The sequence below is a fragment of the Dunckerocampus dactyliophorus genome, chromosome 5 (assembly GCF_027744805.1).
Source record: "Dunckerocampus dactyliophorus isolate RoL2022-P2 chromosome 5, RoL_Ddac_1.1, whole genome shotgun sequence".
Lineage (NCBI taxonomy): Eukaryota > Metazoa > Chordata > Actinopteri > Syngnathiformes > Syngnathidae > Dunckerocampus > Dunckerocampus dactyliophorus.
Genome location: NC_072823.1, coordinates 27,421,366 through 27,439,828, shown reverse-complemented (window position 1 = coordinate 27,439,828; position 18,463 = coordinate 27,421,366). Strand labels below are relative to the sequence as shown.

The window sequence follows — 18,463 nt, the reverse complement described above, 5'->3', positions numbered from 1 at the left end:
TTTCTCTCTTTACATTTTTGGGAATCCTGACAGCGCCGGACAACCAAAGCCTGCAGAGAATCAGTGAACAACTGCTCGATGTGTGTGTGTGTGTGTGTGTGTGTGTGTGTGTGTGTGTGTGTGTGTGTGTTTGATGAAAATAATGAGGTGGAAGGAAATCTCCACTTTGGGGGAAAGAAAAGAAAAACACACCCTGGCGATATATATGAACATATTACGCAACAAAGACATCAACTTTCTTCTCCTTTGCCTTTGAAGTTGGCAGCGTCATCTTTCAATAACTCACATTGCACAATATTTCCCGTATGGTGGTTTATTATGAAGTACTTTCGTAGTATCGCAAAGTATTATGCACATCCTACAGATATTCATTGAGGAAAATGACAATAAAATGCTACGGCAAGTCACTATCTGAGAGGAAGTGTTGGGCGGAACCATACCAGAAAAAATCGATACTATCGACACCAGCATGTCCAATACTGGCTGGTATCAATTCCTGTCTCAGAATATTGATTTTTGGCACGGCATGACATGACATCGCGTAATTTCAACCATACAGTGTTGTCCTGAAGTATCATTTTAAAACGAGGATGACGATTACGTGCAAATTACGAACCAAACAACACAAAAATGTCTATTTTGACCCCAACTGGAAGGCACCTCACACATGTTGCAACCAAAAATAACACAATAAGTATCAAACAAGGACTACGTGTGTATTGAAATTAACGCCGACACACTAATGCGCGTGCAAAGCAATGCTATTTTATACTCATTTTAAGGCATGCTGGGTAACTTCCTGTTGGGGAAGTGTGCCTGTGGACTTCCCAGCATGCCTTGCGGGTTAAACATTAGTTTAAAATAGGATTGTTTTGCTTGTATATTAGTGTTTATTTCGACCAACACAACCCCCTCCGGGTGGGTGAGAGATGGTCTCATGTCCATGATGACGAAGGTGTCATCCTTCATGGCGTCATAAGAAACGCAGCTTAGAGAGCGAGCGGTTCAGCGCCTCTTCTCTCCAAAAGTAACGCAAACAAGGGAGGGAGATGATCGATGTTTGGTGCTCATGTGTGCAAAACACGGGACCTTTAAATGTGGTGTTTCTCATCCTCACAGGTTCTAGAAGAAAGGATGAAGCTGGAGTGCAAGTGCCACGGCGTGTCGGGCTCCTGCACCACCAAGACGTGCTGGACGACGCTCCCCAAGTTCCGGGAGATCGGCTACGTGCTGAAGGACAAGTACAACGAAGCCGTGCACGTGGAGGTGGTGCGCGCGAGCCGCCTGCGCCAGCCCACCCACCTGAAGGTGAAGCAGACTCAGGGCTACCGCAAGCCCATGGACACGGACCTCGTCTACATCGAGAGGTCGCCCAACTACTGCGAGGAGGACGCGGCCACAGGCAGCGTGGGCACGCGCGGCCGCCTGTGCAACCGCACCTCGCCGCACACGGACGGCTGCGACCTGATGTGCTGCGGGCGGGGCTACAACACGCACCAGTATACCAAAGTGTGGCAGTGCAACTGTAAGTTCCAGTGGTGCTGCTTCGTCAAGTGCAACACGTGCAGCGAGCGGACGGAGGTGTTTACCTGCAAGTAGGACACGAGGAGGGGAGGGACCGTCGAGAGATCTTTTTGTCCCATCGAGAACTGGCTTCAGCTCTTCACTGCACCGTTTTGCACAGAAGAATCCAAACAAACTCTGCAACACACCAGGCGGAGATACCCCCCGGACGCCAGGATGTACGCGGTGACGTCGCGAGACGACGAGGCACGAGTGACGTGACAAAACGATGGTGCTCGAGTGACATCACAGGACGACAAATGACGTCTTTTCGTTGCATTTCCACTAGAAAGGAGCGCTGGACCGGACGTGGACGACGCGTGTTGGGCACGAATGTTCTCAGCAAGGTGTACCAAAAAACTCTTGTTGCTGCCAACTGGAATACGGTGGAGTTAATGTTAGTCTTCCAGTCACACTGGAACTTGTCTGTTGTGAACACTGAAAAATAAAATGTTTATTTATGTAATAGTATCTTTAAAAAAAACAAAGCACTAACGGGTAGAGATGTCTTTTTTTGTACTAAGTGTAAAGAAAGTACTTTAAGAACTCTTGACTGAAGCTGTATGTCTTTAAGGCTAGCTGCACCCTTGGGCTTTGGTACTCTGGTCCGGACCAAAAATGTAAAAAAAATCATCTTACTTGATAAGCGCTTTTGTGCAGTTTGCTTAGCGTTCACGCTGGTGTTTTTTGTCAGAAGAACAAATATTCCAAACCAACATGGCACCTGCTGGGTTGAATGCAGGGCTTATTTATATATTCTGCTCTATTTGCCGGCATAAATTTCACCAAAAGCTTCTAAAATATACTCTTAAATAACGCCAAGAGTGGCGTGCATTCTCGTTTGTCGTGTTTGGTTCGGTTAAAAGGAACTTTTAAGGTTTGTTTGGTCGAGCGTGAAGGCCATCATCCCAATTCTGTCTGACGTCAGCGCTTGCCCTCATCACTTTGCTGCATGTTTCTTTCCTCCTGGAAACGGACGTTTACCTTGGAAATCATGACAAAATACGTCGTTTCCGGCATATCGGCCAACACTACCCGCTGTCGTTACCTCCACCAAGCGCAAAGTTTTACATAGAGTGTTACGTTTTGGACGGAAATGCTCCAAAGACGATGACTTCAGTCGGTGTTTTCTTGTCAACGACGTGTCCCGAAACTGTATGTTTAAATAAAGACCAAGATTTCAATCTTTAAAAGATATAGTAATAATAATATTTCATAAATATTTAAAAATCACGATGAACACTAAACGGACCAAAGATACGGTCCAGTGTTAAAACGACAAGCAGACAAATGCGTAATATAAAACGCGCTGGAAGTTGCTCTTTAAAAGTATACTTTAGAAGCTTTTGGTCAAAATCTAAGCTGGTTAGTATAGCAGGATATAAAATAGAATATAAAAAATATACACAAATATAAAAAGGCAATTCATTTAAAATAAATCTATAAAAAGTATACTATAATTTTAAAAAAATATATGACTATAAAGTCAATTAAAGCTGCGATCGGCACTGAATGGGCCCTCGCACCCCCACGCAGAGATGAATTCAGGAAGTGACCCATGTATGGCTTCAAGGCGTCGTCTTCATCGTATGTGCCCATAGCGATGAAGATCTGATGCTGTGCAACTGAGTCGTTAACGTTTACGGTTTAGTGGCGAATTGGCAGATTGATCATCATAGTTTGTTGCCGAGCCCCGCCCACATCTTACGCAACAGCCTACAATCCTTCACAATGTAACATGGCCGTCTGTCTGATTAGCGTGATTTTCATTTGGGCTCATTTGGTCAAAGTGGCCAGGACTACGTTCGTTGAAAATACAACCCCTGGTTTTCGCCCCGAAACCAAAATGGCTGACTTTCTGTTCGTTTTGGAACATGGATTCTTGAGACCCTTTTTCGTTTATCCGTTTATCCTTTTTCGTTTCGTTTGTCACCATATTTTGTGACGTTCCGTGAAAGCGGTTGCATGGGCTAAGATTTTCAACGTTTAAAGGGGGCGCTACTGAGTGCGTTTTGGTGGTTTGTGTTAAAATGTCACGTTTTTGCAAATTTGGGTGAGTTGCCATGCATGTTAAGGCCCTCAAAAATGCAAGAAAAGTCTATGATATAATTAAAAACAACAAAAAAAGGAAACGTAGCAGTTTGAAGAGGGCCTTTGCACGTCGGTGCTCGGGCACTAATCATCTAAAACAATAAGAAAAAATAATACAAATAATTTTAGTCACATGACAAAAATACCAGTGTGAACACTCCGAAATGTTGCATTTTTGGTCCAACCAGAGTAGCGAACCTCAACAGTGAATGCAGCCTAAGAAACCACGGCACCCCACCCCTGTTAAACACCTCATCTTCTCTGTTTAAAAACTCACATTCCAACACCTTGGCTCTATTTAACTGTTGATGTTTGGGTGGGGGGGTTGTTTGTTTGGTTGTTTGTTTTTTTGTTTGTTTTTTTGCCGGTCCGTTGTTTTTCCACACAGAGTTACGTCTTTCTGGATGTTTCCGCAGCAGGAATGTTTCATTGTCGTTTTGAGTGCTGCACTGATACTTTGCTCTTCAGTCGTGCTAAATAAAAGCCCCCCTTTGGAAAGTACTCGCTAAGGCATACGTGGTTTATGTTCTCATGAAAGCATGGCTGCATCTACACCAGGGGTGTCCAAACGTTTTCCAGCGAGGGCCACATGCTGGAAAACGATGTTTGGTGCTTTGTAAAGGAGCATGTAGATATGCTGAGAAGTGATGCTGTAAGTACGTCAAGAAAAAACTCCATCTCAACTTTGCCTATTAGTGTCTACTGCACTCTCTGCTCCTTTTCCCCATTTTTATTTTTCATTCTTCAAATTTATTCAGAAATAATCTTTGTACATTTTCTACTCGCAACATTGTGACTTTAGTCACATGATAATTTGACTTGATTCTCGTGACTTTATCATTTTTTCCTCAACCTAATTTTACAAAAATGACAACTTTATTTTGTTTTGTTTGTTTTTCATAATATTGCACCTTTTTTTAAAATCACATATTTTTTCTTCAATATATCAACTCTATGCTACCAAGAAGACATTATTTTTCCTCATAAGATTATGTGCTTATTCTCGTAAAATTGCGTCTTTTTTCCTCGTTAGAATCCGTCTTTGTTTCTTAATATTTTGACTTTATTCTTGTAAAATTAGAGCTGTTTCTTTTCATTTAATTTCTGCTGTTGTGTGTGTGTTTTTTTAAAACATTTTCCGACTATTTCAACTTACTTTTTGTACCTTTTCTTTTCCTCATAATTATGACTTTATTCCCGTAATATTTTGACCTTGTTCTCATGACATTATAACTTTTTCCGCAGCCTAATTTTGCAAAAATTTACTTTATTTCGTTTTGTTTGTTTTTCATATTACAACTTTAAAAAATCTGATATGATTTCTTGAATATTTCAACTCTATGCTACTAAAATGACATTGTTTTTCCTCATAATATTATTTATTCTTTTTATTCTTTTTATTAATTATTTTTTTAATTATTTTATTTATTAATTATTTCTTTTTATTATTTATTCTCATAAAATTGCAGCCTTTTTTTTTTTTTTTTAGAATTTCTGCTTTTAAAATTAGAGCTTTTTTTTTGCTCTTTTTTTTTTTTACATTTTCCAGCTATTTCGACTTTGTTCTTGTACCTTTTCTTCTCGTAATTATGACACTTTATTCTCATAACATTATAACTTTTTCTGCAACCTAATTAACTTTATTTTGTTTTGTTTGTTTCTCATAATATTATGACTTTTTTTTTAAATCACATATTTTTTCTTTAATATTTTAACTTAATACTTAAAAGGATTTTATTTTTCTTCATAAAATCATGACTTTTTTCTCTTACTATTTTGACTCTGTTCTTGTAAAATTACTGCTGCTTTTTCCATTTTTGCTGGGGATTTTTTTGTTTGTTATTTTTGGTGTAATATTTTTAAAATCTCCCGTGAGCCAATAAAAAAACAGCCACAGGCCGCAAATGGCCTCCGGGCCGCACATTGGACGCCCCTGATCCACACCAACGTGACACCACCATTACCAGTTTAGAGTAACAACAATACAATACAAAAAAATGACCTAAAAAAAGACTTTTCTTTTTGTTTTTGGATTAAAAACCGTACCAAAACAAGCTCCCAAACCATACTCGTGCATGCATTTCATAGAACACTGACATTAGAGGTCATTTATCCATAATAGAAATGTCTCCATTTTCCAGCATTTTGAATAAAGTCAAGTCTTTCACAGCAAAAGACACAGGGCAGCACGCCCTTGAACCCGACATCAGGAATCCGCATTTTTCATTTTACGACTAAAAGCGTGTCGCTGCAAGAATGTTCCTGCTCCGTGTTGAGTGGCCCGCACATAACCAAGGCTATTATTTTCATAAATCCTCTCCCCCCTTCGAGGAAAAACACACATTCAAATCTGCATTTTGTGTGTGTGTGTGCGTGTAGCCAAGCGTCATGTCAAAGTGCGTTATTCAGCATTCCAATAAGGCTTAATAGAGCAGCTGGCAGCGCGTTAGGAGGTATAAATCATTACAAATGAGAGCTGAATAAATCAAAGTGACTCGTGTAGCACGCAGCACATGCTGGTGCGTCTTCATGGTGGAGTCCATGACCCCTGTGAGCACGGAGAGGAGCTTCCTTCCATTTGTGTGTCAGCGAGCACGCATCTGACATGCAAGCAGCAGCCAAACTCCATTCAATTTCTATTGAAGTGACTTTCAGGCATTAACCCTCCCCCCTGCATTAGAAATCCCCGGAATATGTGATTATTCATCAAGTTGGAGAAGTACTTTTTTGTATTTTTTTTTGTTGTTTTTTTGCTCCACACTAATTGGGGACGTCTGTTTAGGGCGGTCGTGACACCGGCTCTTTACCTCCTCATAACTTTGCTGCATGTCTACTTTCTGCCGATGATATCAGGGGAACATCGAGTTGGATTTTACACCCCAAAAAATGCGACTTAATCACGGCAGAAGACAACATTTCCAGCAACAAGACCAGCTACCGTTACCTCTGCCAAGCACAACGTTTCACAACGTTTTCTTGTCAACTAGTTTCCTAAAACTGTTTATTTAAATAAAAATCAAGATTTAATAAAAAAAGCACATCTTAAAAATACATATACTGTCTATGCTGAGCAAAACTATTAATATCCATTAAAATAATAATTAAACACTTCTTTTTTCTAATATATAACAATCATTTTGATGTTTATGATCAAATAATTGGAACTGTATTATAAAAATACAATATGTGTAATTTTCTTCACTTAAATAATTATAATTTTATTTTTTTTAAATATGGATTAAGCAAATTCATATACATATAATTAAATGGTATTTATTTAATATGATTACATAAAAAATATCACATTTCCTTACAAGTAGACACTCCCTAAAAAAAAAGTTTTTCAATACAAAAACATGAAGTGAATGAAGTTAACAAAAACATCATTCAAATAACAATGAAATGTTTATTTTTTCCACACGCTTCATTTAAAAAAAAATCGATAAATACAAAATAAATAAAGCATGCAATGATATGAATAAATAAAATAAACGACAATTTTTTTTTTTAAACGTCAATGTTCACTCCAAAAATACATTGACTTGACTTAATCCAGCCCGTCTTCCACTTGCACTCTGCTTTAAAAAAACTGAAAAAAATAAATACATGGAAAATTTATTTTAAAACTAAATGAAAAATTCAAAATCAATTGTTTTTTTTTAATTTAAATTTTACATTTGAACTACAAAAAGTAATACACATTGATTTAGCGTAATCGATCCCTTCTTCCACTTGCATTCTGCTTTATGAAACAGAAAAAAAGATTAAATTGAATAACTTAAAAAAAATGTAAATAAAAAAGTATGCACTACAAAAAAGTATACTCCAAAATTTACAATGACTTGACTTAATGCGCCCCTTCTTCCACTTGCATTTTGTTTATTTAAACTAAAAAAAATAAATTAAAAAAGTTAATAAAAAAAATTATTATTACATTAAGTAAATTAAAAGGTTTTAATAAAAATATATACATTAAAAAGGTATGCAAAAAAAGAGAATATTCCAAAATATACATTGACTTAACTGAATCAACCCCTTCTTCCACTTGCATAAAAAATAATAATAATAAAAAATAATAATGATAATAATAATAATAATAATAATAATGATAATAATAATAATAATAAATGAAAAAGTAAAATTAAATGAATATTCCAAAATATACATTGGCTTAACTGAATCAACCCCTTCTTCCATTTGCATAAAAAATAATAATAATAATAATAATTATTATTATTATTATTATTATTATTATTATTATGATGATGATGATAATAATAATAATAATAATAATAATAATAATAATAATAATAATAATAATAATAATAATAATAATAATAATAAATGAAAAAAGTAAAATTAAGTGAAATAAAAAAATAAACTGATTAAATTAAATAAATTTAAAACATTAAAATTAAATTTAAAAAGTATGCAAGTATCCAAAATAAGTATACTTCAAAATATACATTGGCTTAACTGAATCAACCCCTTCTTCAACTTGCATAAAAAAATAAAAATAAAAATAAAAATAAAAATAAAAATAAAAATAAAAATAAAAATAAAAATAAAAATAAAAATAAAAATAAATGAAAAAAGTAAAATTAAGTGAAATAAAAAATAAACTGATTAAATTAAAAACATTTAAACATTTTAAATTAAATTTAAAAAGTATGCAAGTACCAAAAATAAGTATACTTCAAAACATACATTGGCTTAACTGAATCAACCCCTTTTTCCACTTGAATAATAATAATAATAATAATAATAATAATAATAATAATAATAAGACATTTTTAAAAGTAAAATGACGTCAAATTAAATAATAAAATGATTAAATTAAATCAATTAAAAAAAAACAAACAAACAAAAAAAACCGTATGCACCCCAAAATAGGTATACTTCAAAATATACATTGGCTTAACTGAATCAACCCCTTCTTCCACTCATTTTTATGAAGCCATCACTCAAAAGCTACACAACTCTTTTCCACCCAACTTTGTGGAGGCTTTTGTGTGATTGGAAAGCTGAACCATGAAGTATAAACAGCTTTGTTGACGGTGGGAACTACTCCATTTGTGCAATGCCTATGGCGTAAATTAGCGCCTTGACAAAGGTCTGTACGTGCTTTTGTTTTGTGCATGGAGGTTACACTCGAAAATAAACCAATTTAGGTCGGGATAGATAGAGAATTTTATATAATTTCCTCCTAATTGAGTACACTTGGGAATGATCCGGATGGGACTATTCAGTGATGCCGGATGACAGAAAACACTTGAGCCTCTTGCACTTGCTGTACTGGCGTGGCTCAATGGGAAGAAGAGCATCATGCAAATGTGCTTGTAAGTGAAGAGAAAGCGACTCAGTGTCCCTTTTTAGTCCGCTCGAATAAAGTTCTTTTTGTGAGGCACGGCTGAATTAAAACAAGGACGTGGACGTGTAGCCGGAACTGCTGGGAGAGAAAGAGGAGAGGGAGCTAATTGAGAATGCTTGGCGTTGAGAGTGTGTGTGTGTGTGTGGGTGTGTGTGTGTGTGTGTGTGTGTGTGTGTGTGTGTGTGCAAAGCATGCTAATGCTAAACCAAGGTTAACCAACACCAACTTGGATCAAAAACTTTCACAGGCGGCCACCTTCTGCGTGACATCATTAACATTCATCAATTGGAAATGATGTGCCCCATTGTTTCTGTTATCTTATTGAATTATTCATGATAAAGATGCTTTTTAGGCATGAAATGTGATGTTTGAGAAGCATTTTAATGCCCAAGCAGGCGCTGTCATGCCTGCTGGACGCTCACACTGGTAGTGGCGCATGTGAACAGCATTGTGGGAGCCCAGTAGAGCAGAAGTAAGACGGGTTTTGTTTGTTGTCTGAAGCCCTTTGGGACCGGAACTGCATAAGCTCCACGACGACACGTCCCGGACGGATGGATTTGACTTTTTTGTCATTAAAGCTCCCCCAAGTGAAATTTTAATGATGTTCCTACAATAATATGTGTCCCTACAACCTTCTTATGAGCACCAAAGTACCATCTTTCTCACTTTTGAGAGAATAAGTTGCGGGAAAATTATGGACACAGACCTCTGACCCGCCCCTGACTGGAGGAGCAGAGACCGACCATAGCTTCTTTAAATAAACGGGCTTCACTACATGTCTTAAAATAAAGCCCGGGTCTCTATCAACTATCCATCAGTCTTCTACAGATGTAGAAGCTGCAAAATTGATCATTTTCTTCAGCAAGTAGGCTAAGCTGGCATGATGTTGCTGTTAAAATGTGAGTGTAATGTTAGCACTTCAGCTCAAAAGCTGTGCTAGTGTTGCTAACATTTGTGTCCTCCTGTCCCACTCCTTAATGTTAAGTTGTTGTATGTGATATATGCCATTTGGCATGTTGGAGAGAATATGAGAGAAGAGCTTTGTTAAAAAAAAATAAATAAAAGAAAAGCAGGCTTCGCTACACATCTTGAATAGGTTTGTATTGCAAATATACTATTGTTCTGCAAATATTCCAAATTACAGGTGAAAATCTCCTCCTACTACCCTATATTAAGTACCTTTCCCACAAAAAATTGGCTTTGTAAAAAAAAAGGCTTCGCTACACATTTTAAAATAAAGCCGTGAGCTATGCCAACTATCTTACATTTAGACACAGACGTGGGAGCTTTAAGTTTGATCATTTTCTTCAGCAAATATGCTAAAGTAGCATAAAACATGAATGTAATGTTAGCACGTTAGCCCACATAGCTATGCTAGTATTGCTAACATTTGTGTCCTACTGCCCTGCTTCTTAACGTTACATTGTTGTATGTCATATATGGCATCCGTTATGATGGCCAAGCTACAGCGCACATGCAAGAAGTACACAGTAGCTCATTAGCATTAACTGAGACACTTCCATTACACTATTCTGGCACCTGTGGTGTATTTAAAATTGTTGAAAAATACTATAATATGGCCCCTATGAAAGAAAGTAAGAATGAGAGCTTCTAAAGTCAGCGTCATTCCTTCGTCTGTCCTATATTTGTGCTGGAGTGCCTCAGTGTGGGAAAGTCACGGTGACATGAGCGCTGACATCGGGCCAAGCAGCAACTTTATGCAAATGATGCAAATCCAACACATAATACTGCATTTCACAGTTCACCGGCAAGACACGTCACAACATAGTGGCCAGGCCAAGAAGAGCTCGAGTCGTAAAGTCCAGAGGTTGCAGGAAAACAGTGAATAGCCAATGACAATCGGGCCTCCTGGCGGTAAGAGATCGGGCAATAAATCTATAATAATACACCGTACGGTTAAATGGCTCATATACTTGCTGACGTACGCTAAACCCACGGTTTAGTCAAGTGCTACAATTCACTTCAAGTCACTTTGAAAGGGGAAATCCGGACCTTTCGTGCGTTTCCAACGCACGGTATGTAGCTACTGTATGTAAATCGCGTAACGTCATAAAAGGCCACATAAACAACAAAGGAGGACATCCATTACCAAGGAACGACCCTAAGACCCTAAAACCACATAACTCTGCACTTGTCCAACGTAATAGATGCCATACAGTACATCACATTAAGGAGTGGGGCAGGAGGACACTAACATTAGCAACACTAGCATAACTATGTGAACTAAAGTGCTAACATTACATTTTAACAGCTCGGTTAGCCTATTTGCTGAAGACAGCTCTGTAGCTGACTGATGGGTAGATGGCAGAGCACTGGGTGTCATTTTAAGATGTGTAGCAAAGCCTGATTTTTCATAAAGTCCATTTTGGGACCTTTAAATGTACTTCATATCAGGTTAAAGAAGGACATTTCCACCTGTAGTTGTTTGTTTGGACTGCGGAAACTATTGAGGACTATTCAGGCATTTTTTGTACAAGGTTGTCCACGAGGAAGGAGGTTTATCCCATATGACATCATTATCACACATCATGTGTGCTAAAGTGCTAACATTACAATTGTATTTTACCAGCAACATCGTGCTAGGTTAGCCTATTTGCTGAAGCTCTAACCTTTGTAGCTGACTGATGGATAGATGGCAGAGCACCGGGTGTCATTTTAAGATGTGTAGTGAAGCCTGTTTTTTGACAAAGTCAATTTTGGGACCTTTAAAAGTACCAAGATAGGACAAGGGGATTTCTGCTAGTAATCAGTTGGAAGCTCATCACGTGTTTGGACACCAGACACGATTCAAGATGTGTAGCTAAGCCTTTTTTCGGTTTGTTTTGTCTCACAAAGCTGCCGTCTGTGATGTGGTGGGTGTATCTCATCTAGAGGCAGTATCATTTTCCATGAGGAGGCTGGTTTTTCCCTTCATCACGACACGAAAAGCTACAGCGTCAACATCGACCATTTGAGTGCCTCTTGGTGCTCATAAGCGAGCTCTAAGAGCACATATTGATATCAGTTTACGCCTGGGTTTTAAATACAGTCAAACCTCAGTTATCGTATGCTCCAGTATTCGCACTATTCAATTTTCGTCTAAATGTTGCCTCGGTTTTTGTACAGTGTCTCAGTTTTTGCGTACAATAATCCACTGAACAAACTAAAGTTGTCCATTTGCCCTGTACTGCGTCATTCCGCGGAATGGGGCGAAAGACAGGTGTGAGTATCAGCAATTTGATAAAGAAAATGTTTAGTTATAATTATTCTATAATATTCTATAATTATTCTATAAGTTATAATTATTCTAAAATTATTTTTTTGTTAATATTTGTTGGTGTTTGGAACAGATTCATCGGATTAACATCACATCCTATAGGAAAAATTGCTTCGGTTCTCGTATGTTTTGGTTTTCGTCTGATCTTTTGGAACAAATTAATGACAAAAATTTAGGTTTCACTGTATTGTTATTAATATCAGTACCGTAATCCCTCATTTATCGCGGGTGATAGGTTCCAGACCCGGCCGTGATAGGCGAATGTCTGCAAAGTAGAATTGCTTATTTATAAAAAGGATATTTTCATAGTTAGAGCATAGAAAACCTGTTTACGTTAATAAGGTTTTTAACATTGTTAGAGCCCTCTAAACATGAAATCACACCCTTACAGTCACCTTAACACTTGTATTACCCAATAGAGTAGACATAATAAGAGAAAATAAGACATCAAAGACATAAATAAGACTCGTGTGTGTTGCTGTAAATGTGTGCTAGTTCTAGGGAAGCTGGGGGGGACAGGAAGTGATGTCATGGGTTCAGAGTTGAGTTTTAGCTTGGCGTGGCTTCAGGCAGTAATAGTCGCCCATGGATTATTGTGCCTTTTGTGAGCTCATTCAAACCTGAAAATAAAAGTCTGTTGTTCTCGTGTGTCGTACCGAACATTACAGTAACATTACTGACACCTAGTGACCAGTGTAGTATACTACATATCATCACGTCTTTGAATGCATCTTCTGAATGCCTTATATTTGTATTTTACTTCATTTAGACATTTTTATGCTTGAAAATGTTAAATCTAGGCAAAAAAAGTTAAATTTGCTGTAATGTGCATATTTCTGACTAATAATAGGCTGTATTTATTAATTTATTGTATATGTTTCTGAAAAACCGTGACAGAGTGAAGCCGCAAAATTTGGGATGACTGTATTTAATTTATTTTTACACTTTTATAGCCGTTTAATCTGCTAAAAAAAGTTCCCAAATGCCCCAAGTGTCAACCCATTCTCCTTTCCAGAATTGTTAACACCTCCATTTCCTCTGTCAGCCTTTTGTAGGCTTTCCTTGTAACGCTGCAGCTCATTTCCCTCCGTGATGAAACCCAATCAGAGAATATTAGGATTACTGGACACACCGGAGAGCCCAGCAGCGGCCGTCTGCTAACGGCAAGTTGACACCAAGTCATGGAAAAATGCGAGCAAATTCGGCACTGCTTCGATGAGTCACATGCGTGTAACAAAGTCCATGTGTTGAAATAAGCGACGATTCATATTGACCGCTATAAGTCTTCGGCGCACCGCAAACGTATCTCCTCCCTGCGTCTTGGCACTCTCAGCTTTCAAAGCTCAAAAAGGGGCCAAAAATAAAAGCGTTCTTTCGTTAAACAGCGGTTTCCTTGATCAGCAGCGAATCAACTGATTAGCTGGTGGAAGTCAAAGAATAATATTGCCCCTGCTTTCTTTTATTTTGGCATATATGGTCGGAAATGTTGGAATAAAAGCGGAAAAAGGAGCTGAGAAAGACTCATAGTAGGGCTAGATGTTCAGTTCTTGGTAAAATACTCAACTAAAATGGTAATTAATGTAACATGTGTGCCTATTAACCACTTTATCTGCAATATATTGATCCAGTAAAGATATTAAGGACACTGCCTTGAGGGCAAATTACAGTGGAACTGTTCCAGCATGCTAACCAACCTTCCTCTACAAACCAAACCTGCTGTAGGAAAGAATGGAAAGTGAAAATAATCTGTTCAGAAATGGACCGCATATGAAGGCTTTTCTCAAGCAACGCTGCCTGCTTGCTGATCTGATAGCCATCGTCCAGCCGCTTTCCAGGCAGTTTCAGTCAGCTCATTTTCCGACACCCGGATTTGGGAAGCAACCCGTTCGGTGCGTCACATTAGAAAGGATGTCAACCTTGGTTTGACGTTGAATCCCGCATGCATCTGCCGTGGTCTTCCACATGGAAGCAGCTGTACATGTGTTTCACCACAACGACCACATGAGGCTCTCCTGCAGCTCCTCTGGCACAGACCCTCAGCAGTGTGCCCTCCAACGAGGTCTTCATGTGGATTGGGACAGCCACCGTGGATTAAAGCAGGACTTTTTCCATGTGGGTGCACCTGTTTGTCCAAATCCTAGGACTACAGCGTGATACGTCTTTTCAAGGCAGCGCTTCTTCGCCAAAACTGAGTCAGAGTTTTCCCTTCTGCCACGTTGGTTTTGCTTGATATCGGATCACAGATTATGTCACCAAGTCTAATTAGAAAATGTCCCCTTTGAATCTTCTGCACCAAAAGGAATGTCAAAACACACGCCGTATAAAAACACAGTCACGTCTAAAAAATGTCCCAGTGATCAGTTTCATCTTGTATTTTGTCTCCGGGCACCCACATTAGCATAACCGTCCCTTCGAGTGCCAAACCATCACATAACTTACGTACAGCATGTGACCAAATGTTAGCCAGCTGCCACGGCAACCCCAAACAAAAACCAAAATCCTCGCAGGCGTTGGGGGCTGCAAATTAGCCCCGATAATGCCTAACGCCACCCAGAAACAGCTGGAGGGGAGCGATGGGAACGGCGAGACGGGGCCCAGGACCAGGACCAATGTGGGGGTCCCTGTGGGGTGGAGGAACCTGTGAAAGGAGCTGCCACAAGGGAAGAAAGGAGCCTCTCATGGCCCATTGTGCATGAATACAGCAACCTCTAGACCTGTCTCCCTCCTGACTCATTACCCAAGATGGTCCCTGCTCTCCCCCAGTAGGAATGTCTCTGTTGGCGAACCTCCTCCGTGGTATTTCCCCCCTCTTGTTGGGAATAAAACTGACACTTCACACATGTCAAAACTCCACTTTGAGATGAATTACAGCCGTGTTATGATACACAAACATAAGGAGTCACAGGGGACGGTTGTTCAAGGATATTTGGGAGGAAAAACTAGAAAAGACCCTTTGTTTGTTTGCCGATGGCAATAATAGACAACAAACACTGTTTGGCGGTAGAGATAATAGAGCACCAGTAGGAGTAGTTTGTGCTTCTACAGTATTCCGTGCACTTTACAAATTATAGCTACTCTGTCTGCAACCTCTTCAGTCAAATGCCTCAAAGGGTCCTGTAACCCGGATTTTGACCAAAGTTAAGTTTTGTAGCTTGATAGTAATTCTTACTTTCCCGAACTAGTCTGTCACAATCTTTTTCGCATATTTTGCAGCGCCTGCTTTGTAATTGTTAGCCATGTTCTCGTCTCGTTGTCTGTCCCCTCTTAAACAGAGATAAACCAAGCATTAGCAGGTGATGTTGTCTTTCGCTATTGCTTTTTGTTCTGTCTGTCCCCTGTCAAACCACGCTCTAGCGATGCTTGTCTTTTTGTCTTCTGTTGCTTTTGTCCACACTGTCTGAGAAACACAGTTACACTTTCCCTTTAGGTGGCGGTAATGCACACCAACAAAGTCGGTGCTAAGTGCCAATCCCATTTTAATTGCTTAGCAATTACATATTAGTATCTGTCCCCACTTAAAACGAGCTAAAACAATCTGGTGATACTGTTTTCTTGTGATACTGCGTTTCTGTTTGTCCCCTGTCAAACCACATTCTGTCAGACATGATTGTTGCTGTCGTTGTCTTCTTTTATTTTCTCTGTCCCCTTTCAAACCACTTTCTATCAGGCATTATTATGTCTGGTGTTGCCCACTGTTAATTTTGTGTGCCATCTCAAACCATATTCTAGTAGGTGTTGCAGTTGCTATTGTTGTATTCCGTTATTTTTGGTCTGTCCCCTCTCAAACCACATTATAGCAGGTGTTATCGTTGCAATGCTGCTGTTAATCCTAGTGGAGTTTTTTTCCTATTTAATTGTTCACCACTGTCCTTTTCTCTGCATGACCCCTCTCAAACCAAGATCTAGCAGGTGACATTGTTGCTGTTGTTGTCCTTTGTTATATTGTCTGTCCCCACTCAAAACACTTTCTATCAGGTGTTATTATCTCTCCGGTGTTGCCTACTGTTATATTTCTCAAACCTTGTTGTCGCATGTGTTGCTGTTGTATTTGTCTGTTATTTTTGTCTGTCCCCTCTCAAACCACATTCTAGCAGGTGTTATTGTTGCAGTATTGCTGTTAAACCAAGTTTTTTTCCCTTTTAACTTTAGTTCTGTTTTGTTGTCTCCTGGTGTTTACTTTTTTTATTTAGTTGATCACCGCTCTACTTGGATCTGTATGTCCCCTCTCAAACCACTATCTAGCAGGTGCTATTTTTTCTGTTGATGCGCAATGCTATTTTTGTGTCCCATCTCAAACTACCTTCCAGCAGGTGTTATGGTTGATGTTGTTGTTGCCTGTCCCCTCTCAAACCACTTTCTATCAGGTGTTCTTGTTGCTGTTGTTGTCTGCTGTTATTTTTGTATCCAATCTAAAACCAACACCTGGACCTCAGGTGTTAGTTGTTAAGGGAAAGGTGCAAGAGGTCGGTGAGGTAGTGAGGTGTTTGCCCTTGAAGAGTCTTACAGGCAAGTAGAAGACAGTGATGAAGTCGCCGAGTCTGGAGGGAGGGCCAGCCTTTCGGTTTGTAAAGATGACAATGGTGGGTTGGGAAAGGCAGCAGATGCAGAACGGAAGAGCATCCACATGTTCTTGTCTTGTGTTGATTTTGTCTGTCCCCACTTAAACTACTTTCTAGCCTAGTATTTTTTCTTCTTTTAACTGTGGGTGTGTATTGTTGTCTTCTGTTATGTTGTCTGTCCCTTCTCAAACCACATCGTTGCCTGTCCCCTCTCCAACTGCTTTTTTGTGTTATTGTTATTGTGTTATTATTTGTGGTGTTGTTGCCGTAATCGTTGTGTTCCATCTCAAACCACCTTGTAGCAAGTGTTATGGTCGATGCTGTCTTCTGTTGTTTTTGTCTGTCCCCGCTTGAACCATTTGCAGGGGTTTTTGTTGGTTGCACTACTGCTGTTTCTTTCCTTTTAACTTTAAGTGTGTTTTGTTGTCGTCTTTTATCTTGTCTGAGCCATGCTTCTAGAAAGTTGCATGGAATTCAATCATGCAGCTTGGGGGTCGCTAACAAACAAGCTCGCCAACAAATAATAGCTGTTAGCACATTCTAGGGTAAATATATTCCCAAGTCAGACATTTATCGAGTCCTGTGGCTTGGTTTGCGTGTGTGTCCAATGTGCAAGATTTATAGCACAGCCACACCCCTGAAGTTAAAGCAACTAAAACTAACATACTTTCACCCCCACAGATCAGTACTATCAAGATGTCACCAAGTGAAGACATGAGAGTGTTGCCATGGCGATAGACATCCAAGTCTGCCTCCAGGCTGCTAATTTATTCCTCAGGGAACCCCAAAGATGCGTGCGGCAGTAGTATATTTTCGGAAGGGATGTGACCCAACAATGGAATTAGTGTGAGTCATTAAACAGTCGGTGAAGCTGCAAAGTCGATTAGTCAATTTTCAAAAAACCCACAAAGATGAATGCGAAACAAACCCAGTTGTCGTCTCGGCGGGGAAGATGAAGCACACCCAGGAAGTGCAGCTCATCCGACTTGTATCCATGCCGTCATGGACCTCGACGACCACAGCGCAACCCTCTGCCTGCCGAGCACAAGTGTTCCGGTCGCTGCGCCGACAACCGCCGTCTGACAGCTGCCGCGACCGACCCAGGCGCGTCGGAAAAGCGTGCTAAAGGCCAAGCAGGCATCGGCCGGGAAGTGACGCGAGCGGCGCGTGGTCCGTCGGTTTTACAACAGGAGTCTACACGGGCCGAGTGATGAGAGGTGTAAGTGCAGGTTGCGGGCCAGCAAACTGTCAGGGAGTTAAAAATGGACCTGACAGACCTAACAGCACTTAGAAGTGAGCCTTCAAGCCATCGTGGATGTATTTGAGGATTAGATTTTATTGCATCGGGGCTCAATAACACATCAGAAATGTAAGGGTAGACGTTTTCTTTGGACGGACCACGTCGAGGTCCATATGTAGAAGCCATGATTTTCAGATTTAGCAACATATTCATTTTTCCTGTGCTTTCTGCCCCAGCCCACTAATTGATAGAACATATCCCAATGCCTGGTAAGGTGATCCTAAAATTAATGTACTATTCAACTTTTCTTTCAAACCACACTGACTTTCATAGGATGCTCAACAGCCAATGAAAACAACCGC

The 18,463-nt window shown here is 39.5% G+C and overlaps 1 protein-coding gene across 3 annotated transcripts in view; it reads left to right on the top strand.

Moving 5' to 3' along the window:
- The window catches only part of wnt7bb (wingless-type MMTV integration site family, member 7Bb), a 46,406-nt gene extending 42,264 nt beyond the window's left edge, over positions 1 to 4,142 (top strand). For all 3 annotated transcript variants that reach the window (XM_054776947.1, XM_054776946.1, XM_054776949.1), the window contains one exon: positions 1,120 to 4,142. In XM_054776947.1, coding sequence (XP_054632922.1) covers positions 1,120 to 1,599 — 480 coding nt within the window. In that variant the 3' untranslated portion in view covers positions 1,600 to 4,142. The remainder of the gene's footprint in view (positions 1 to 1,119) is intronic.
- The last annotated feature ends 14,321 nt before the right edge of the window (positions 4,143 to 18,463 follow it).